Source organism: Fusarium redolens (assembly GCF_020744475.1).
Source record: "Fusarium redolens strain MPI-CAGE-AT-0023 chromosome Unknown BKA55scaffold_2, whole genome shotgun sequence".
In the NCBI taxonomy this organism is placed as follows: domain Eukaryota; kingdom Fungi; phylum Ascomycota; class Sordariomycetes; order Hypocreales; family Nectriaceae; genus Fusarium; species Fusarium redolens.
The window spans coordinates 1033287-1054756 of record NW_025763665.1 but is presented as its reverse complement, the minus strand read 5'-3'; the positions used below and the strand labels follow the sequence as shown (position 1 = coordinate 1054756).

Here is a 21470-nt window from a genome sequence, read left to right as displayed (position 1 = left end):
TCGCCAACAGGGGAAAGCAAAGAGCTCAGTGGCGATGGAGGCGAGGCTAGAGTGAGTGAGAGTGCGAGGAGCAGCGAGCGAGAGGGTGTCTGAGTTGTTCGCTTGTGGTCGCAGTTGAGGTGCATATGTGGAGTGCAGCAGCGGGCGTGGGGTTCTTTTCTGGAAAAGAGACTTACAATTGATTGATTGCTGCTGCTATTAAGCAAGCGAGATGATAAGATGGTCAGTATGGAATATGCGGTCAAGACGCGATCCAATTAGTCGAGTTGGGTTGATCAATTTTGGTAAGGTAAAGAAACTTGGTCAGCTTTTGTTTGTGGTGGATGGAAGTGGAAATGAGGTTAGATGTTTCGTTTCCATGACACGCCAACAACAAACCCAGGCAGGGCCAAGGCTGAAAGCCTAAGGCGCGCCGGGCCCCAGCAACAAACTAACTAAAACCCGCACTGTTAACTTTTTGACCCTGGCCCCCATTTGCTTCTTTTCCCTGCTAACCTACCTAGTAGGCTATAGGACAGTCTGTTCTGGAGCTCGCTTCCATATGGACGTTATCGATAACAGCCTGGGCCGTATTCATCTAACCGTTTTTGGCGGTGGACTTTCGGTCCCAAACCCAGGTAACTCAGAAGCACACTGGAGTTTATTAGCCATACAACCACTCTCAAGAAAGCTATGCCAAAGCTTATAGACACATTGCTGATCTTTTACAAAAGATGCTTCAGTTCCTTTATAACTATTGATCCTTTCGACACCGCTATATCAATCCGACTGATCCGGACGAGGAATACTCGCTCGATGGACCATCCATCTGCTCGTTTCCTTGATTCCTTCAGCCGCTAAAGCCAAAAGCCCTGGGCTTGTCTAGGTAAGTAGGTAGGCAAGTTGCTGCAAACACTCCCCATGGGTACACAGAACATGGTCCCAGGCGGTGTGTCGCAAACTCTTTTTTTTTTTTTTACCTACCTTGGCTTGGGGGACCATCGTACGAAAAAGAACCCGTGTTTACAGTGATACCTACTGTCCTGTACTGGCCGAGGAAACGTGTGAGATAGGCATTCAGGTGCTACACCCCATATCAGCTCTGTTATAGATGTGCTGCAACGAGGCCTTCTACTGAAGTGCTGCTGGATCAGGATATTTCAACAAACATATCTCTGCAGATATGACCCCATCTCCAATGTCTCCTCAAATGACGTCCAGGCACTCACTCACTATCAGGCACTTGACCGGTCATGATCAAGTCCACCTGGGCGGTAACGGAAGAGGGGGGGGGGGGGGGGGGGGGGCACTCTGATTCCTCATTTGACAATGGCATTTTCATCAAGACACCCATCAAAACTGTACATGAGTATCCTTCCATCGCCAGGGTTCAGTTTGGGCTGAGCTGTTGGGGTAACCCATTGTCGGCCTCATTTGTACGTCGTAACCTGTAAGCTTCCGCAGAGTATGCCTCAGATGCAAGCCGACAACTTAGCCACGAGTTCTCAGCCTAGCTCGAAAATTACAGTCCAATTGATAGTTCAGCCTCCTTGTAGAGCATGGCCAACGACATGGTCTAATACCTGCAAGGACCCGATAAACTGGAGTGTTGGTCATCTCAGTTACGGCTTAATTGTACCACTCATAGAGGTCTTATCATCCTATTTCATTGTTCCGTACAGTTGATTTGGAACTTTAGTTTATTTAAGGCTTATTTGGGCCCCTGAAACCTTAGCAATCTTCCAATGTTAGCATCGTGACGTTCATGCCAAATGTTGAGGCATTCCCGTGATTGGAACCTAACGCATCCAAGGATTTGGGGGGAACTCCGGCCAAGCCAACCAAGCCACAAACAACTTTAGAACTTATGTTACAGCATATGTTTAGAATAAACGATCGTTGATGGCCTCCATCAAAGTTCCTGCTGACTGCCCCTTGGCACAGTCAACGTGAAGCCGGCAATATGCGTTAACAAACGACATGGCGGTATGACCACAAAAAGTGAGAGATCTTGTATTGATGTGCTGCTATGATGAGAGTCCCTGAAGATCTTATACCCTGTTCATTACGGTCTGACAGTTGTCAGATGAACCACACGACAACAGTTTTCCAATAACAAACGAACCTGGTGAAGTTCTGTCCTGGTCTGATTGGACTCGATCTCATTAAAGCCGGTTCCAAAGGTCATATTTTTAGGGGACAACAAGCATCCAGTAATAGAGCATTGGAACGACCACTGTGCCGCAGGGCCTCCATTTGAAGAGGGGACGTGAGCGAAGTATCAACCAGTCAGACGTACATATCATGGCTTCTGCATGTCAACAACCGGTCTGTTGCGTGAGAGGAATGCACTAGCCCCCACAAGGTTATGATGATGATGTTGCTCTTGATAATGGTGGTGGAGAGCTGTGGGAATGAAGGTAGCAACTGATGACTTGCAGTTCATGGCTATGCTGCCCCATATCGATCAGACTCTTTTCAGATCTCGGTGAAGATCAATCAGACATGTGACTTTGATTGACTTTGCATACACATGGAAACGCCAGCCATCCATCGTACTATCTTTGTCATCCTTTGGCTCTCTTACTCTTATGCAGTTCGCCTTGATGCACACGTCTTCAGTTGAGGCATTAAATATGATGTAACTCTCGTAAAAATCATGAGTTTCAGACATATTGAGAATGCGGCCATTTCCTCATTTTCTCCTCAAAATGTATCACCGTCTTCAACGGTGGTCCGACACGAAGATATGGTCAGTTAATGCAACCGGTGGGCAAGCCTCGTCAATCAGGGTGTTTTGGTCCATACAACCACATGCCCGCTATCTAGTCTCGCGTTGCATTACATTGCATTGTATGTTTGACGTCCTGCATGTCAAAAACTCTGATGCTTCTGGGGCCTCAATGCGGTTGGGCGTGCAGACGCTTTTGCCGCCATAACCCCACAGCGCGCAGCAAGTGTACAGCGCATCAACACCATCTTCTCATTTCTTCCGTCGTGTTGCTCGTTCAGCCTGAAAGGCAAACATTGGAAGGCAGGCAGGCCGTGAAAGTCCGTCTTATCCGCGTCGAAATGAGGCTGGAGCAGAAACATCGGGAGGTCTGGCGGAGTGGCATGTGTAGAGAGAAGGGATTTTGAGGAGTAATTTGTCAGACTGTTGTTGTTGTAAGCTCTATCCTATGAGGCTGAGATCAAAAATGACATGTCCAAGCTGCAAACATGCAATTCTCTCAAAGTTCTCAAAATCAAACGCTTTTGTGGCACTAATGCAAACATTTTGTTTTATTCTATCCTCGTTGTCTCATTATTGTTGTACAACCTGCACGTTGTTCTTCTTCTGTAAGAATCGTTAGTATCGGCTGTACTCCTCAACCAACGCCTGAAATGAATCCGATTTTTGACTTACCTTCCACTTCTCAAGATCATCCTGCTTCGTCTTGTATTGCTTCACCAAATCATCCAGCACCTTGCGAAGCCCTTCTTGGTTGGTCTTGAGCGCTGGTACTACATCCTTGACTGTCCTCTCGACAAGCACACCGTTGATGAGACGGAAACACTTTCTGTCTTCTGAAAGGGGTTCTAGTGTCTCCAAAACAAGCCTGTTGAAGATCAAATCAGAATCAGTGGTTCAACACTCGGTGACGCTATAATGTAGGAGGAAGTTGAGCAAGCCAACGCCATGCTAAAGCTGCTTGGATGGCGGGGAGGGCAACAGTATAGAATAAACTACGTACTTGTGCTCTTCGGCTTCTTGCTCAATATCACCAATTCTCTGAGCTATTTGCTGAAGAGTGTTCTTGTAGTTGGAGTAGGTGACTTGAAGATCTAGATAACGTAAGTGAGAGGCCTCGGGGTGAGATGCATCAGAGGGGAATGCTGACCTTGCTGCTTCTTAGCAGGCACCTGAGCCGTTGAAGACATTTTGTAAGGAAGCAAAATGTTTCAATCTATTGCTTCTCTGGTGGTTGTGTATCAATAGATATTCTCTTGTGTGGAAATAGAAGCCAACGCAAACAATGCCCCTCCAAATAATCCCATGTAACCTCCCGCCTGGTCCGTGCACCGCCGACCCAATATTCAATCTCCTCAGCCTGTGGCGATCATGGAATTTCTTTCAGGGTCGTCTAAATCTGTCAAATATACCAACATCATCATGCATCCTCATCTTCATACAAAGAACGCTCTAGGTAAGTCTATTATGCGCTGTATCGCAACTCCGCACTAACTTCAATTACAGCGTGCGAAGAAGTCATCGCTGCCCTCGAGCAGTGCCATAGCCAAGGCTTCATGCACAAGGCTGTTGGGAGCTGCAATGACGCCAAAGAGAAGGTCAACGAATGCTTAAAGATCGAGCGATCAAAGATGCAAGCCGAGAATCGAAATGCTGCTCGGGCGAAGCGCGACAAAATCCGGGAGCAGCAGCGGGAGCTGGGATTGTAATTTAGACACCTCACGATGCGATGTCGACGATTCCGAATTCGACACGAAGCGAATCCATGGACGATGGACTGTATTCGACCTGTATACTAGAAATATTTGGGCTGGCGTTCTGGACAGTAAAGTCATGACAAGGAAGCATGAGATTGAGACAGGGCAATTATTAATCATCATACGACCCTACTTCAGTTATCAAGTTGCTCTTAGTCGCCATGAGATGCATGTTTCTACATCACGATTGCTTCTTGAGATCAAATTATCGATCAGGACGCAAATAGTTATGACTAGGTAGGCAGTCCGGTTTGTATTTGTGAATTATGTACGCTATTGTAATATTATCTACCTCATATTCATGACTCTAAAAAAGATACATGAATATGGAGGGGAAGAAGAAGAAAAGGAGGAAGTAACACAGCATTGACGACTCAGTGAAATCTCTACAGGAGAAAAACAAGACCAACCATCAAGGAAATTGTCATCAACATTCCTTCGATCGCCTTTACTCCCCCCCCTGAGACAATGATAATAGGAGCGTCTGGTACAACCACCGGTGTATGAGCCGGAGCTGGCCTGTGGTAAAACGTTGGCTCGGGCGCCTCAGGATAATCGTTTCCTCCCGAAGGCACTGCAGAAAGTTCCCCTTGACCATGGCCACCCTTGGCTGCAGGGGAAGAGTTCTTGGGCCGGGTCCCCTGGGTATCCGGTTTAGGCTCATGATGTTGAACGCTATGGGTTTCGTGAGCCGCATGTTCCCTTGTGGGAGCTGCCACAGCTGCACCGGCTGGAATATTGAGAACAATGGTGTTCTCCCCATTGTGACCACACCTGTTGCAACCAACCTCGACAGTCGTCATCTCAACCGTTGGCGGTTTCTGATACTGACATCTGTGGCAAGGGGGTAATCGCAACGTGGTACAATACTCAGTGACAGTCAAGTAAGACGGATCATTGGGGTCAACAATGGTATACGTTACAGTGGTGATTATAGGCGCCACAGCTTCGGTCCTAGTGAAGTTGCCTGCATTATAAGAGACAGTTGTTGGGAATGGGGGGATGATCGGCCTCGCGCCTTGTGATCTGGTGACAGGGACTGAAGGCTCAAGGCTGATGACTGAATCAGCAAATGTTTCTGTGCTTGAGGATGGAGAAGTCGAAATTGTCGGGTTGTTGGTAGGCAAGCCGGAAGACTCCGTGGTCAAGATAGGTTGGAGAGTGATCTCTGTAGAGGCTGGGGGAGAAGACGTCTCTGATGTGCTAGGAGCATCCGAAGTGATCAAGGAACTGGAGATGACTTCAATCTGCGCATACAGGGTGAGCAAAATGCCGGGAGGAGCATCTCGACGTCGAAAGCGCGATTCAGGGCTTGAGTCGGTCAAAACCACACCGCCACAGAACAGACCCGGGTCCCCAGGGCATGGCAGATCACAGCGACCGTTGGTCACAGTTTCAGCAGAGTCCAAAGTATCTGCTGCATAACAGGATCTAATCAAGGTGAGCCATGTAAACTCAGCATTAATGGCTCGAGACTTACCTCTGGTAGATGCCTATATAAGCACGTCCTCCTCCTAACCTGGCACACTCCGCAGTGGTCATATCAGGTCCCTCTCCGATCAGGTCAAAGCTGGGGTACCCAGCTACAGATCCGAGGCAACCGAAGAACTTGAAAGTTCCGATCACTGCTAGGTTGGACGGCGCGGCAGATGAGGTAGCAAATGTTGATGTCACTGGAGACGGCGTGTCCTGGGAAGTTGAAGTAATGACTGTTTGAAAGCTCGGTGTCAGATACAGTTTCTGTACATGGGGTGAGATTTGGTTTAAGGGTAATATATCAGATGCCGCCCTCGTCGTTTGTGAGTGTCTTACCGTCACTAAAGCTTGTCTCCTCCACTGGACTTGGAATTGTGTCCGTCGAGGACTCCGTTTCTGCGACCGCACTTGTTTCCAGAGACTCTGTTGTAGCCATATTGGGTATGGGGGCTAGTTTCGCTGTTAGTACTGGGCTCTTTGCAGCTGTAAATTCAAAGAATGAGGCAATATGGGCTCATTAAATATATGCGGTGAGACCTTACTTGTTGCTGACTCGCTCGAGATGTCACTACTCAAGCTCAGGGTGACTTCATCGGTAGATGTTGGGACTGTTAAAATAGTTGATGACACTTGAACCTCTTCCCAAGAGGTAGTTGTACTGGCAATGGGGCTGTCGGACAAACTTGTCGTCTCAGGGCCGGTTGTGCTCTCAGTAGAAGAGCCTTTAGCTGGTACAGTGGTGGTATCAAATGTTGGGGTAGTAGTGGACTCGACGACGATGGCTGAAAACTCCGTAACTGTGTCACTTAATTCGGCAGTTGTTGTATCTGCAGTTGCTGTATCTGCAGTTGTTGTAGTGGAGTCTGGAAGTTCTTCTGAAGTGACTGAGCTACTGGCCTCAGTTGATGTTTCCATAGTGTCTGTGGTAGTGCCTGAAGCAGTGGATGTTGTTTCCTTGGCAGTTGTGGTAGTCGTCTCCTCAGGGGTGGTAACAGTGGTCGTCTCTTTGCTAGTCGTTGCCATAGTAGTATCCTCAGCAGTCGTAGTTGTCTTCTGAGAAGTTGTCGTTGATTCATCTTGAGTAGTTGACGTAGTAGGCTCCTCAGTGCTAGTTGTTGTCTCGTCTGCAAATGTCGTTGTCGTAGGCTCCTCGGTAGTGGTGGTGGTCTCCTCTGCTGTTACCCCGATTTCGATCGTTCCGGACACAGTCCCCGAAGCGGTGATAGTAGAGGTGTAAGGCGTATCGCCTGCTGTCAATGTAGTTGTGGTTGTCACGTAGGCAAGTCGGAAAGGTTCGTTGCAGTCAACGCAAGCTTCAGCTTTGATCAACAGGGCTGAGTCCCACATATTGTCTCCAGCATCACAGATGGCGATTACCACAGTCTGCATGCCACCGGGAAGGGATGGTACGTCGATCCAGAAGGGCGGTGACGAGCCAACGTACGAGGTAACGCTGTTGGGCGGTACGATAACCAAAGGTTGCGACAGCCACGGGCTCACCGCGTTCAGCCTGTTCCCATTGCCATCCAAAGCATAGTTCTGATTGTTTACAAATATACCAATTGCATCAGCTGCGCCCCTGAGTTCTATTAGCTGACTGTAAAACACTTTTGTGGCCAGTATTACTAACCCTGCTTCTTCCGAAGCCATGACAACCTCGAATCTCATTCCTCCGGAACCTGGAATAAGCATGATATCCACAGTCAATATCGCAGCGTTGTAACTTGAGCCGCCGCAATACATTGCTGACCCAGCCGCACCATTATTGACATAGTGGTTTCCATTTGGAAGGGCTCCAACAGCAGATCCCGAGGTGAGGATCGCTGCGCTTCCCATGCCGAATGGTCCATCAGTGAAAGTTCCAGAACTGTCCGATGAGCCTGTAAACGATGCTGATATGACGCTTATACCATTGCCAAAGATAGCAGAGGCCAGAGCGTTTCCATCAGTGTTTGCCGTAACGCTGAATGCGTATGAAGCTGGCAGCAGTGCCGCTAAGGCAACGAGCCTTGATTGATGAAACCTCATTTTCAACAAGGCAGTTCAAGATTCAACAAGCTGAGTGCAAACGTTGCTTTCCTCTGTTTTTCAGTTGAAGAACTGGTCAACAGACGAGACCAAGAGTGTGCTATATATACCATTCATGAGCAGCTCATGAAAAGCTACCACAAGGGGGGGGGCTTAGAAAGTCCCCAGATGCACTTGTCAATAACATCCATTCCATTACCAAAAGGTTGATGGTCATTTTCAAATTACCTACTGTCAATAGATCTACACGGTTGCCTCCAGTGGTCTGCAGCTAATGCAAGTCTTCTTCCTTCTCATGTTTGTAGTGTTTAGAAAAGTTACGACGACTAACGACATGACAACTAAGTTCAGATGAGTTTAAATCAACGACCTCGGTGGTCTATATGTCTTAGAATGACATGCTAAAGATCCCCTTGCATTGTCGTTTTTCAGGATGTCATCCAGGCTTAGTAAGTTCAATATCGACATTCCATGAAAGCTTGGGTGTGGGATCAGGTTGCGGTAAGCATAATATGACATTTAACTAATGTATATCTATAGTCTAATTCTACAATAAACCCTTCAGTGATACTTCAAATATCTAGTATTCTCCAAATTGTAAGTCGAGCCTCATCACGTAATAGAACCTTCTGAAACATTATATCAGGTTTTCGTTGTTATTCAGATGCTCCTAATGCGAGAACAACCTATGTAATTAACTATAATATTTCTGGAATGAGACATTTGTTAAGCATGGAAAAAGCTTAGCCTTTAACTCATGATTCTCCCTGAAACTTGGCGGGTCATTGTTGAAGAGTCAGAACATCGGTATTTCATCAAATGAGACAGCCCACAATGCACGACTCGTGGTGGCCGAGGTTTGGGAATGTTGTGAGTAGAAGGCATTAGAAGAGAGTTTCATGCCTTGTAGGAACTTTCACGAGCTCTGAAGCCGTTAATACCTATTTCCCTACCATGAGAGAGCCTGATCTGAGCGCTACCAAAAGTCTGTGGTGGTCGCTTGACAACACGCCATATCAATAAAACTGTATTTCAAGCCCTTTCTCATATCGTGTCTCAATCGATGGGAGTTATCCGGGTCCTGGTGTTTAGCGTATCACAACACTATGTCGATGTCTCACACTGAGTCGGAATAGCTTCAGATCGCTAACTCCATCGATCTAGAACGAGTGGATGATATTATATCGTACCATTACTTTGACTAAATTATTATCATCTGACAGCTGTCTCAGGCCTTCCTTCGAAGAGCAGAACCGTAGGTGAAGAGTCCAAATGCTGAAATGACACTGAGAAGAATTGGGACTGGTTTCCTCAGACGAAGGGCACGGGGGAACGCCGATCCCCCAAGAATGGCGGAGGCTAGAAGGCCAAGCTCGACTCCATAAGGCTGCTCGTTCTGAATACGATAGCCACCAAGAGCATCTACAAGCAAGTTGTTAACACGTTGACACGCTACAGGGAAGGCAAGGGAGATAATATTGAGGCTTACATAAGAATCCAACAGCACAGCCAGCAATGATCGAAGGAACAGATCGTGTGCGCGCGTATCCCATGATACCGCCTCCTGCGGTCACAGCGCCGAGGATGTAGGCGGGAAGCTCAAGATCGTGGTAATTGACGGTGGCCTAAACTTGCTAGTCAACGAGCTGATCACAACTGTTATGAGGCTCATACTAACCATTGTATGGATTGTATCCTTACTTTCTGGGCATTCAATGGATTTTGTAACTTATCAAGATGAAACAGCAACTTGTTCTTTTATGTCCAAGATGAAGTTGCGGAGCTCTCGGCCATTGACGACATATCCAAGGTACGTACCTTACACTTCGCGGTGAAAGTGGGTCCGACCCCCGGATTCTTGGCTTCTAGTGAACCAATCATATTCGATCTACCTTGGAGCTTTCGTGTCCAGAGGAAGCTCTCCTACTGCACCTCGAACTAAACTAACCAAAACCACCAACACCAACATCAAACACTACGAATCAACCATCACCAAAACCTCATAACACTTAAAGAACTGTCCACACCTATCAAACAGTCCAGACCACCCGACAAACCCCTCCAATTTGTAACAATGGCGGCCAAGAAGAACGTCCGCGACATCACCCCCTCGGCCGCTGCTACCACTCAGGCCAGCACCACCAGCGCTGGTTCAGTTCCTCCTCAGCCTCAGCCCAAGCCCGTCGCTATCGCCAAGAACGAGATTAAGGGCGAAGTTCAGTGGGACAAGGTAGTCCAGAACCTCTACAATCACTACGTCAACAATACTCCTCAGCGCATCAAGTTGGTTGATGCTTTTATGGTCTTCCTTGTTGTCGTTGGTGTTCTCCAATTCGTCAACTGCGCCCTCGCTGGCACCTTCGTGCGTCTTTCTCAGTGGATATGTATTCATTTATTGGTTGCTAATGCTTCTTAGCCCTTCAACGCTTTTCTGTCCGGCTTCTGTGTGACGGTTGGACAGTTCGTCTTGACTGGTATGTTACGACGACCAACGATGTCGAAAGATAAGGACTAACGATGCCCAGCTTCGCTACGACTTCAAACAAATGAGGCTGTCAAGAACGATTGTCCCTCAGTATCCCCCGAAAGGTTTGTTGAACTCGAATTTAAAGGAGACCTAGCACTAACCTTCCCCAGAGCTTTCGCCGACTACATCGTCTGCAGCTTGATCCTGCATTTCTTCGCCATCAACTTCATTAACTAGACAGCTAGATGAATACTGTGGTCCTGGTGGAATAGGGACCTCTTTAGGGCTACGTCGGACCCATCAGGCAGTGTACGATAAAAGACGGCAAATCACGAAATTCTTTTAAAAGTTTGACCAATAGATCGGGAAATAGAACAATCATCATGGGAAATCTTTCACATGTGCTATTTCGCCATGAGCTCATTCTGCTTCACCACCACTGGGCTGAGTTTCCGGCTTGGGTGAGTCTCTTGGAGGACCGCCTTTTGGTGGGGGAGGGGCTGGCGAGTTCCTAGCCGAAGGTGCATTGTCCACAGCCCGACTCTTCTCTTCCTCCTCTTTAAAGTAGTCGTCCATCAACCTGTTGGGATTGTGGCCATGACGTTCCTTCTTCTTTCCACTTCCCCTTGGCGGTGCACTCACTGGAGCATCGCCAATCATCTGTGCAGGCACCAAGAAATCTCCTGCAGGAGGGGCAGGCTCTGAACCACCTACCGCAGGAATAAATGCGTCCTGGCTCTTCTCGTTGGTGGCTCCATCGAACATCGTCTCGCCAGGAGCATCAACAGGCTCACTCAGTGGAGGAGGTATCCTATGGAGGGCTCCGTATCCAAGCACGCAGCCCAGCGCTCCTTGGCCACCCCAATCCCTGCTAGGCTGTATTGTGACTTCTCTGGTGACGTTGTATTCGTTGTTGTAGACCCAAATTCGCATCGGCCGTCCGATAAAGTCCTCGACGAGCTCGCCCAGGCCACCCTCGCCATATAGCGCACCCTCAGGACTGCCGAGGATATAGTCACTGTAGGGCAGAAGACCAGCGACATCGGCGGGAGAATTGGCGGGGACATCGAGAACGTGCCAGATGTTGGCGGCGAGGGCAAGGGGAGCGTATTGGAGTGAGAGACCGAGGGATGCAGTATCTAACGCAACAGGAGCATGGATTTCTCTCGTTCTTTGGCCCTAATTGTTGTCAGTTGGGGACTTTAGGATTTACAAATTCAGTAAATATACTTTTGCGTTCCACAATCCCAGGGTAACTGTGCTGCCCGCGCAGTTTCTCACTTCCTGGCTGAACAGGGCTGGTTCAGGGTCCTCCTATACTAGTTATTAGCGATAAGGAGCTTAGGTTATCCAGGCTGAGAGATCTTACAATAGGTCTACCATTGATTCCAACAATAAAGTCGAACCAGGGTTCGATAGCCAGCTCCAGGTTGGTATTGCGCAACACCTGGAAACCGAATGAGCCTCGCTCTTGTTGCCTCTGCTGCTGGACGTCTCCGTCCAGGCGCGAGATGAAGCGGTTTAGCGCATTGAACATTGCTTCGGTGGCTTTTGTTCCAGATCAGTATCTGCGTATTATTACTGAGAATTAAAAGAAAGGGGCTGATGTGTTGAGTTTTGGATCAGATGGAAGTAGCATGTCAAGGGCGGATCGAGCAATCGCAAGCTGTCACTATTACAGTGGCAGCCTTGCAGCTATGGTGCCTGTGCCAAGACCACTAGTCTCGATGTGGGGCATGCTGTGGAGAGCTTATCATCAGCCTCGTGCTCAATTTCAACCTTTAACCTCTCTTCGACTTGCTCGTGGCAAGTCAGTATTTCAAATTCAACAAAGAATGGCTGTTAGCGCTTAATAAAAATTCACTCGTACTATCTTCACGGTCGAAATATGAGTAGTTCAGGAGTAGAAATGTCGCTGGACGACTCCGAATACTCCATGAAGCCTGCTGAAGAGCTGCCTCTTACTGACGATTGCCACCACTATCAAGGAAAGCATGAGGTACCATGGGATATTCAAAAGTGAGCAACTAATTACTGGTTCACGTCTCTCAGTCTTGCTAATATGACTAGATATTTTGCGCAGCGCTATTCGATCTTCTCCTTATATGACTATGGAGTTTACATGACAGACGATGCCTGGTTCGGTGTAACGCCCGAGCCAGTAGCAAAGTGATTATACAATTTCTGCACCTCATCAAAGCTCCGCTAACTCTCGTCCAGCCAAGTTGCTCATGACATGTACGGCACCGACCAAAAGAAGCATATCCTGATCGATGTCTTTGGTGGTGCAGGCGGCAACAGTATTGCCTTTGCTCTTTCTGAACGATGGAGTCGCGTTATCTCTATCGAACGCGATCCTTCTACATTGGCCTGTGCCCAGAATAACGCCAAGGTCTACGGTATCGCGCCGGGGCTAATTACGTGGGTTCTCGGTGATAGCTTCGAGTACCTCGACAAGTTATTCAATCACACAGAAGAACTGCACCCAGATCTAAGAGTAAACCTTGACGAAACAGTACTGTTTGCAAGTCCACCTTGGGGAGGCCCTGGATACCGCACTGATGAAGTGTTTAATCTTTACAACATGCAGCCGTATAATCTTGACGATTTGCACACCGCATACAACAGGCTGGATCACGCGCTGTTTCTACCACGGACGAGCGATATTCGACAAATCGCTAGACTAGCACCTCCTGATAGGAAAGTTGAGGTTGTTCAATACTGTATGGAGGGCGCCAGCAAGGCCCTGGTGGCTTACCTTCCAGGGAAATACTCAAAAGCTCGCCAGTGAAGGACACCCTCCAAAAGAGATGGCTGTCGCATCACGCTTGTATCAACACTGGAATTATGTATACCAATGGAACAAGTCTGTATTTGAGGAAGGGTGTTGCTGAAAGTTTAAAGCATTGCTGAGATCATATTGCTGTTGGGAGCAACTGTACTGATCCGGCTAATACCATATATTGTCTATTCGGAGAAATAGCAGACATATTAATTTAACGTGTAGCTCAGATATTAATAGAACCTTGATGTGTCGTCTAAACGTTCAATAACATGAGCGATCGATATACAGTAGACATGATACAATTGACACTGTCCTGTGAATGGTCGGATTTGACTTGATCAAAACCTGTAGGAACCCCATCCACACGCAGGAATTTTCGCATTAGAGCCCAAACTTGGCAACTTGTTCTACAGTGCCAAATACATTTCATCATCATGGCCAAAGACAAGAAGAAGAACGCTGACGCCAAAAAGGCAAAAAAGGTGCCGTTATATTCTGTGCTACAATACCTATGTCTTACCCCTCCATTAATTACCCCTCCAAACATTAACATTACTGCCCCTCCATGCATCATGACATGTTGAACGGTTGGCTGATGATCCTAATCAGGCTGAGAAAGCAGCCAAGCAGGCCAATAAAGGAGAGAAGAAGGCCAAGAACAAGGCGGCTAAGGTCGAAGGAAGTGATGCTGAAGACGTTGATCTTGATGAGGTGCTGGAAGAGTACCGACGACAACAGGAGCAGTTCCTCAAGATCACTGAGACGGTAATTGATGCACCTCCGAGGGCGAGAGCTGCGTCCACGTTGATGGCTTCACCCCATGATAGCAATACTTTACTACTCTTTGGTGGTGAATACTTCAATGGCTCTCTCGCTCAGTTCTTCAACGATTTAAATATCTACAACATCAATCGAGATGAGTGGCGATGTGTAACTTCACCCAACGCTCCACTTCCTCGATCTGGCCATGCCTGGACCAGAGCTGGAAACCCTAACCATGTCTATCTCTTTGGCGGGGAGTTCTCTTCGCCAAAGCAGGGCACATTTCATCACTACTCGGATTTCTGGAGACTGGAGCCTGCAACGAGAGAGTGGACGAAGATTGAGACCAAGGGCAAGGACAAGAGCCCTTCAGCTCGAAGTGGTCATCGAATGACGTACTGGAAGCAGTACATTATCCTCTTCGGTGGTTTCCAAGACACTTCAAATCAGACAAAGTACCTATCAGATCTCTGGATCTTTGATACCGTTAACTTTGTGTGGCACTCTCCTCAACTGCCTCCTGCCCAACTTAAGCCAGACGCTCGCTCATCCTTCACTCTGCTACCTCATGAACAAGGTGCGGTTCTCTACGGAGGTTACTCGCGTGTTAAGGCGACAGTCAATGTCAAGCAAAAGGGCAACAAGGGACCTAACCAGGCTCAGCGAAATGTTCTTATCCCTAAGGTTCATGAGGACTGCTTCTTCCTCAGAATCTCGCAGCCTGCTACTGACGCCAACCCCAACACTCCCCCGGTTGTTCGCTGGGAAAAGCGAAAGAAGCCTGCCAATGCTCCCAACCCTACACGCGCTGGTGCAACAATGGCCTGGCACAAGGGCCGTGGCATTCTCTTTGGAGGAGTGCACGACGTTGAGGCTAGTGAAGAGGGTATGGATAGTGAGTTCTTCAATCAGCTTTTTGCTTGGAATATTGAGCGAAATCGATTCATGCCGTTGGGTCTACGAAAGCCTCGTCAGCAGAAGAAGGCTGCTGTTGAGCCTCGAGGTGGACGCCGTGGTCGGGCTCAAGCCAATGAAGACGAACTTCTTAGACAGCTTGCTGCTTTGGAGACTGGAGCTTCTCTCGATGACGCTGATGAAATTGAGCTTGCCAAGAAGGAAGAGGAAAAGGACGACGACAAGCCAGCGAGGGAAATGCCAGTGACGATGGAACCCCCGCATGTGAGATTCAATGCTCAACTGGCCATCCAAGACGATATCCTCTATATCTACGGCGGAACATTTGAGAAGGGAGATCGAGAGTTCACATTTGATGATCTCTATGCCATCGACCTTGGAAAATTGGATGGTTGTAAGGAGATCTTCAGTCGACCTGTCGAAGACTGGATCGTAAGTGATGTCGAATTAGCGTATGAAATCTGGTTAGCTAACTTTAGTTTCAGGAGTCTGATGACGAGGACGATGAAGATGAGGATGAGGACGAAGAGGATGAAGACGAGGAAGACGAGGAAGAAACAGGCCAGCAGCTCTACACACCCAGCAAGAGGAAGAAGAAGCAAGACGAGGTTTCTGAGCCTTCATCAGAGCCTTCATCAGAGCCTTCAACGCCCTTAGAAGATGATGAGACTGAGACCGCAGCCACTTCTGTGGACGACGGATTGCCCCATCCTAGAGTAAGTATTTCCCATATTCACTATCATGAGGGTTTTACTGACAGAACAACAGCCTTTCGAGAGTCGACGAGAGTTCTTCGTCCGTACATCAGCCGAGTGGCAAGAGATTCTGATGACGAGTCTCCGTTGGAAGAATATCCAGCCTGAGACACTAGCTATCAAGGAGATCAAGGCTAAGGCCTTTGAGCTCAGTGAGGAGAAGTGGTGGGATTGTCGTGAGGAAATTGTGGCTCTAGAGGAGGAACAAGAGGCTGCTGGTATTCAGGAGGTAGTAAGCTTGGCAGAGAGAGGAGATGCTGCGTCCAGTGGTGGCGCGAGGAGGAGATAGAGCAAGGTTGGACGTGGTAGTATTCTCTAACGCTATATATCAATGTGAGACCCTCTTCTACGCCCTCGTGATGGCCTCCTCTTCTAATTTTATGCAATCGCGCCTTTCTTTCTCCCATTGATCTACTTCTTCTTAAGCAGACCAAGCATAAAGTTTGGCATATGTTTGTATAGCTCGGTAACGTGGCCTGTATCTTGTGTTAGAGCTTGGCCACGTGAGAGATCCTGTATGCTGAGAACCATTGTCCAAATAATACAGCACGGTGCCAATTCACAACAATGAGAAATGATGGGCTCAAGTATTTGCTAATAGTTTCTTATTCATGTAATCACCAACCGCCAACCCTACTTCCTGAGTCAACCCAACGCCACGCACGCCAACCCATGATCTCCCATAATCGCCTCACATCATGAATACTACAACGGCTCCTCCACAACACCAGTGGGTGACCACGTCGCTTTCTTGCCACGCGTCCAAAGAACCAGAGCCGCAGCTTTCTCGATGAGTCAGTTTGGAGACGCAGCCATAGGCGGGTATGAAACACCGCCGACGTCAACCTTGGGCTCGCACTCGCAGCGCTCAACCTCAGGAACATTATCAATAACGGACTGAATATGGCTGCCGCAACCCCACCAGGAGGTCTTCTCTGTAGGCTTTTCAGTACTATACTCTTGAGATTGGATAGGTGGACTTACTGCAGGTTCCGCAGGTAGCCTTTTTACACATTTTAGGAGCTGAGAATTCTGACTTGATGGATATCGAGTGAGTTGTGGAAGAGGAGTCCATATCGGCTCCTCGGGGTCACAAGTGGAGAGGAATGGAGAATGGAGGTTTTCCACTTACAGCATCTCCGGACACGGCGATAACTAAGCCAGAGCCAATGATTCGTCACCGATAATAGAAAGTGTTTTGTAAACCAATCGGCATTTGGATGGGTCAGATCACAATCATTAGATGCGCTTCGTTCATGAGAGAAACTCTTGGAATACTGAAACCTCGGCGTGTGATGTCATGATCATTCAAAACCATAACATACTCTCAAATTTATATTTCGAGTGCACGATTCTCCAGACTTGATTAACTAAAAAACACTCATAGAGATTCATATAATAATGAAATGATGACAACTCCTGTTAATGATCCATCTCACATGCCCTATACTCTGCCTTGAAAACCACATCACAATTCCTCACCAGCAGCCTTACTCCCCAGAAGTTTATTCTTCTCGATCATCTCGCTCTCAACGACAGATCGGATTAGGTTCAACATCAGCTCCCTTCCCTTCACAACACTTGTAGGCGAAGCATCGGCTGGGACATGAAGAAACAGCGTCTTTCTAGGTCTCTGCAGCTTCCAAAGCTCAGAGAGACTCGAGTAGTAGATAAAGTCGCACAAAAAGTGACCTGCATCTTCGGATATGCGCAGATCCGCCTCCTATGATTCCTGTCAGTATCAACATAGTCTCGGATCTGCTCAACTTACCGAACTATGCCCCTGCCACAGAGGAAGTATCTCATCGAGATTCAACTCCGTCTCAATCTCCTCTGGAAGGCCTCGCCACGGCCAATCAATCCTTTCTCTCTCTTCCTCCCCGTCTATGTATTCACCGTCGACATCCGGATGCTTGTATCCATCACGATGACCTCTCCTCTCGATAGAATAGAATGGTCGAGGACCAGCCATTCCGATGTGCATGACAATGTCAAACTTCTGCGGCGTGTCATAGAACGATGGCACAAGGCCTCTCACAACCCTGTAGTTGACACGGATAGCCTCAGGGTGCACCACGATGCGTACCTTTGGTGGAACAACAGCCGCATGCCTCGAGTTAGGGTCCTTGGCTCGTAGCGGAGGAAGATATGAAGGCAAGCTATTGGCGATTTCCCATGAGGGGTTAACGGGATACTGTTCCCTGAACGGCTATAGCATCTGCGAGTTAGCAATAGTTACACAACTCACACCACGCTGCGTATCCCGGCCCAGGTACCACATCACGATCAAGAGCTTTGCAGTGTTGTGTGACGTCGAGCGGGGTGGTCAAGCAAGCAAATGGCGCTTAATATGAGGGAGAGCAAAAACATACACCAAAACCTGTGACAAGCACAGTAATCTCATCGGGATCTCCAATTTGCGAACCCATTATGTGTTAAGACTATATCGATGGCACAATAACCTAGCACAGGGAAAGATAAAGAGAGGGAGGAGAATCTGGTCTCATTGATATACTAGTGGGGATAGCAGGATCATCAAGTTACCAACCTATAGATACCTAATAGCCCTCCATGTACTGGTAAGCTGAGTGAGAAGACACAGATAAAAAGGGTAAAGTTTGCCTGTCGAACCCTAAGTCAGACTCAGGCTGACGTTGGTTTCTTGTTCCTATTAATATCCCGCTTACTGTTTTCTCTTTCTTCCTCTGACGGATTCTTGGCCGAGGAATAACGGAAGCTATACGGAGTAGCACGATTAATTTCTTCAACGGGAACGGTTGGGCCAATGACATAGTGGCATTTGACGTTGATTCGTTGCCAAGACAAGCAGGCCACCAAGTTTGGTGTAGGTATAGGGTAGCGACAGTATCAGAATCGAATACGTTGGTCAATTGTGACCATATCCATGTTATTTATTAATTATTGGTCTTGGTTTATAACTAGGAGTAATAAGTTTAATGGTTTTTCAATAATTATATCTCTTTTCTGCTGTATTCTGTTGTTTGATGGTGAATTAAACATTCAACATTTACAAGAGTCAAATGGTTAACCAGAGGCTATTGGAGTACTTGGGTGCAGGTAATGGAATACAATCCAGCTGTAGGGGCAATTCAGGTGAAACTGAAAGGATGATACCGAGTTGAGTATTTATTCATCAACAATAAAAACAAAAGTTGTAATAATATTCCGTCGTCTATTTCATATACTCATGTTTCCTGATAGACTCCCCACTTGGCCCCTCCATGCGGAGTTACCTAAAACAGACAACCACCAAGTCACAGCTTGAATTCATCCTTTATAAACACCTAACATCAGAGCAATCGCAAACTTTTTCATATTATACAAATCAAACAACACCTTGAAAAAGACATGCAAGTTAGACTACCAAAGTCCATTGCATCTTTGGGATAAGAAAAACATCAAAAATACCTCAATTTCATCCTGTCAGACTCTGCAGCTACCACCACATTCACTCAGATACTACTCATAGGATACAATGGGATCAACTCCGGACTACAACCTGCCCCCGCAGGAGCTTACATTTGACGGGTTCCTCTTCGACATGGACGGTACTATTATTGACTCCACGGAAGCAGTAGTAAAGCACTGGGAAACGTAAGTGCAGCCGCACCCTCCTCACGTCTTACGCGGCCAGTTCGAGTGACTAACCGAGCAAAGAATTGGGAACGAGATAGGCGTTGCCCCCGAAGTTATCCTCGAGACTTCTCATGGACGACGAAGCATCGACATTCTCAAGATTCTCGCACCTGAAAAGGCGAACTGGGATTGTAGGTGACAAAAGAAACGCCCCAGCCACGGCAAGCATGGCAAAGCCCACAAACCCATGAATATGCATGGACATGTCAGACGCAAAACCTCACTTGAGGATATAGCCTGGCGGCCATGTATGTGCTGGCGAGGCTGGGCTTGCCCCCATGCAACTAGACTATCATAGCTAGCTGGACCGAGCGACCGCTGATCACTTCCCAGATGTACGTGACATGGAAGGACGTCTTCCAAAGTACCACGGCCACGAGGCTGTCGAAATACCTGGCGCCCGTTCCATGCTAGAAGCACTTATCGTTAGATCTAGCCCATGGGCGATCGTCACATCGGGCACCGTCCCTCTCGTCACCGGATGGCTACGTGCTCGAGACCTGCCCACACCGCCGTCGGATCACCTCGTCACGGCAGAATCCGTTGAGAATGGTAAACCTGACCCCGCCTGCTACCGCCTCGGCCGTGAGCGTCTCGGTCTGCAGGCGGAGGACGCCCAGGTCCTCGTCCTCGAGGACAGCCCAGCAGGGATCCGCGCAGGAAAAGCAGCAGGCTGCAAAGTTCTCGGCCTGGTAACTAGCCATACCGTCGAGCAGGTCATTGCTGCAGAACCAGACTGGGTCGTTCGAGACCTCTCCTCAGTCAAGGTGCTTCGGAGCGAGGGCGGAAAGGTGACTATCGAGATTTCGAATGCGCTCCGAATCTAATCGAGCCTCGGCATTGCGTGTATCAGCGGAGCTCATGGTGGAACTGTGGTGGGCGAGAGTGAATGGGTGAGTGCGTGTGTGTGAGGGAGGGTGAGGGATATGGAGCCGTGAGGGAGACGTAGAAAAACCACTTAATTTCATCATGACGATGGAACATTTAGTCAATAGATCCAAAGATGAGACTGGGATCGTTCCCTGGAATAGAGATAGGCGAGAGATGATCGCCCTGAAAAGGGCATCTTGACATCATCACTCTTCCTCTCCCTCGGTACTTGTTTCTTGATCTCATTTCCTTTGTCGCTCCCTGGATACTGCTGTATGGGGATGGACATGGAGATCCTAATCACGATCTGGCACATGATGATCGACACGCCAAAGCGACACAACTGGCGACTTGCAGATGAGACTCAGTGAAGATATTCTGTCAAGGTGCAGAAATCACGCACTCAATCGTACCAAGGGAGACTCTGCAACAAAGGAATGATCCCCGGGTGAAGTCTTTGTCAGTTCAAGACAAGACAGTACTCGGATCAACCATTGTTTGTTGCCAATGGTGCCGCACCCTCTCACACTCCCATCTCCACCCAGGCAGCTCTCTCGAGTGAGACCTCTCCAGCAGAAAGCCACATCAACTGAGACGTTTCTTGGCTACCCTTTGTCCTTTCAGACATGACCTCTCGGCATCATCAAAATCTGTTCTCCCTCCTCTCGTGTCCAGTTGCACTACCCAGAAGAGAAAACCGGGCGTTTCGCAGGCTAATACCAAACACTGTCAAGCGCGCTCAGCGGTCGCGCGTCTCCACGCTACAGTACTTACCTCAGGCTACCTACTGAGCATCGTGGATTCGTCGGGCCCATGAACATGTCTCGGTTGCCACCTGTCATCGCACCGTTTCCTCCGGTGCATTTTGAACCAAGTGGCTCAAGGGCAGACACGATAGAGTCCGTCGCCCGGTGAAGCGGGGAAGAGTGTAATTTCGTACACAGAGAAGGGGATTGACGTGATAGGTTGTGGTTAAGTGTTTCGTCAAGGCGAGAGACGCCAGTGTCAAAACTTTTCGCTCCCACTCTGCCTTGCCTTCTCTTGGCCTGTCTTGCCGAATCGATACACGACAAGAGTACTGAGTCAGAGAGATCGAAGCCCCTTGCCCCTGACGCGTCTTGTTGAAGACAATCTGATCTGCAAAGCCCACAATCAACACTCCACGCGGCGTGAGGAGCTCACGCAAAACCGCCGGTGTCGCAGGAAAAATGCCGCCAGAGACACAGATCTGTGGCGGTATCACCCTGGTGGATTTCTTGTTCTATCATCAACTACAAGCTCACGCCGA

The 21470-nt window shown here is 48.2% G+C and overlaps 11 protein-coding genes across 11 annotated transcripts; 5 read left to right on the top strand and 6 right to left on the bottom strand.

Moving 5' to 3' along the window:
• Positions 1-2800: 2800 nt before the first annotated feature.
• Positions 2801-3900, bottom strand: BKA55DRAFT_589484 (Prefoldin beta-like protein; the record flags this gene model as incomplete). The annotated part of the gene is made up of 4 exons (XM_046194940.1): positions 2801-2804; positions 3357-3578; positions 3714-3804; positions 3861-3900. The coding sequence occupies 4 exons, from the start codon at positions 3898-3900 to the stop codon at positions 2801-2803; spliced, it is 357 nt and encodes a 118-aa protein (XP_046054816.1).
• A 95-nt stretch (positions 3901-3995) lies between these two features.
• On the top strand, positions 3996-4419 carry BKA55DRAFT_589482 (uncharacterized protein; the record flags this gene model as incomplete). Its single annotated transcript, XM_046194939.1, has 3 exons — positions 3996-4032; positions 4098-4166; positions 4217-4419. The coding sequence occupies 3 exons, from the start codon at positions 3996-3998 to the stop codon at positions 4417-4419; spliced, it is 309 nt and encodes a 102-aa protein (XP_046054815.1).
• A 434-nt stretch (positions 4420-4853) lies between these two features.
• BKA55DRAFT_589481 (uncharacterized protein) lies at positions 4854-8307 on the bottom strand (the record flags this gene model as incomplete). Its single annotated transcript, XM_046194938.1, has 6 exons — positions 4854-5898; positions 5996-6176; positions 6280-6426; positions 6486-7540; positions 7574-7966; positions 8303-8307. The coding sequence occupies 6 exons, from the start codon at positions 8305-8307 to the stop codon at positions 4854-4856; spliced, it is 2826 nt and encodes a 941-aa protein (XP_046054814.1).
• Positions 8308-9199: 892 nt separating this feature from the next.
• Positions 9200-9652, bottom strand: BKA55DRAFT_533785 (transmembrane proteins 14C-domain-containing protein; the record flags this gene model as incomplete). Its single annotated transcript, XM_046189516.1, has 3 exons — positions 9200-9393; positions 9461-9596; positions 9650-9652. The coding sequence occupies 3 exons, from the start codon at positions 9650-9652 to the stop codon at positions 9200-9202; spliced, it is 333 nt and encodes a 110-aa protein (XP_046054813.1).
• Positions 9653-9902: 250 nt separating this feature from the next.
• BKA55DRAFT_159852 (DAD family-domain-containing protein) lies at positions 9903-10767 on the top strand. Its single transcript, XM_046184975.1, has 3 exons — positions 9903-10333; positions 10388-10445; positions 10497-10767. Exons 1-3 carry the CDS (start codon positions 10046-10048, stop codon positions 10673-10675), a joined length of 525 nt encoding a protein of 174 aa, XP_046054812.1. The 5' UTR covers positions 9903-10045; the 3' UTR covers positions 10676-10767.
• A 91-nt stretch (positions 10768-10858) lies between these two features.
• On the bottom strand, positions 10859-11975 carry BKA55DRAFT_589478 (GRASP55/65 PDZ-like domain-containing protein; the record flags this gene model as incomplete). The annotated part of the gene is made up of 3 exons (XM_046194937.1): positions 10859-11617; positions 11669-11752; positions 11808-11975. The coding sequence occupies 3 exons, from the start codon at positions 11973-11975 to the stop codon at positions 10859-10861; spliced, it is 1011 nt and encodes a 336-aa protein (XP_046054811.1).
• Positions 11976-12217: 242 nt separating this feature from the next.
• BKA55DRAFT_553968 (RNA cap guanine-N2 methyltransferase-domain-containing protein) lies at positions 12218-13477 on the top strand. The gene is made up of 3 exons (XM_046191567.1): positions 12218-12457; positions 12509-12607; positions 12659-13477. The coding sequence occupies exons 1-3, from the start codon at positions 12327-12329 to the stop codon at positions 13227-13229; spliced, it is 801 nt and encodes a 266-aa protein (XP_046054810.1). The 5' UTR covers positions 12218-12326; the 3' UTR covers positions 13230-13477.
• A 115-nt stretch (positions 13478-13592) lies between these two features.
• On the top strand, positions 13593-16009 carry BKA55DRAFT_553966 (uncharacterized protein). Its single transcript, XM_046191566.1, has 4 exons — positions 13593-13705; positions 13833-15332; positions 15386-15616; positions 15669-16009. The coding sequence occupies exons 1-4, from the start codon at positions 13658-13660 to the stop codon at positions 15942-15944; spliced, it is 2055 nt and encodes a 684-aa protein (XP_046054809.1). The 5' UTR covers positions 13593-13657; the 3' UTR covers positions 15945-16009.
• A 441-nt stretch (positions 16010-16450) lies between these two features.
• BKA55DRAFT_684255 (uncharacterized protein) lies at positions 16451-16730 on the bottom strand (the record flags this gene model as incomplete). Its single annotated transcript, XM_046198617.1, has 2 exons — positions 16451-16590; positions 16640-16730. 2 exons carry the CDS (start codon positions 16728-16730, stop codon positions 16451-16453), a joined length of 231 nt encoding a protein of 76 aa, XP_046054808.1.
• Positions 16731-16904: 174 nt separating this feature from the next.
• On the bottom strand, positions 16905-18451 carry BKA55DRAFT_553962 (uncharacterized protein). The gene is made up of 3 exons (XM_046191565.1): positions 18028-18451; positions 17427-17864; positions 16905-17378 (listed from the first exon to the last, which is right to left on the bottom strand). The coding sequence occupies exons 1-3, from the start codon at positions 18082-18084 to the stop codon at positions 17124-17126; spliced, it is 750 nt and encodes a 249-aa protein (XP_046054807.1). The 5' UTR covers positions 18085-18451; the 3' UTR covers positions 16905-17123.
• A 700-nt stretch (positions 18452-19151) lies between these two features.
• Positions 19152-20139, top strand: BKA55DRAFT_589475 (HAD-like domain-containing protein; the record flags this gene model as incomplete). Its single annotated transcript, XM_046194936.1, has 3 exons — positions 19152-19270; positions 19334-19443; positions 19625-20139. The coding sequence occupies 3 exons, from the start codon at positions 19152-19154 to the stop codon at positions 20137-20139; spliced, it is 744 nt and encodes a 247-aa protein (XP_046054806.1).
• Between the last annotated feature and the right edge of the window lie 1331 nt (positions 20140-21470).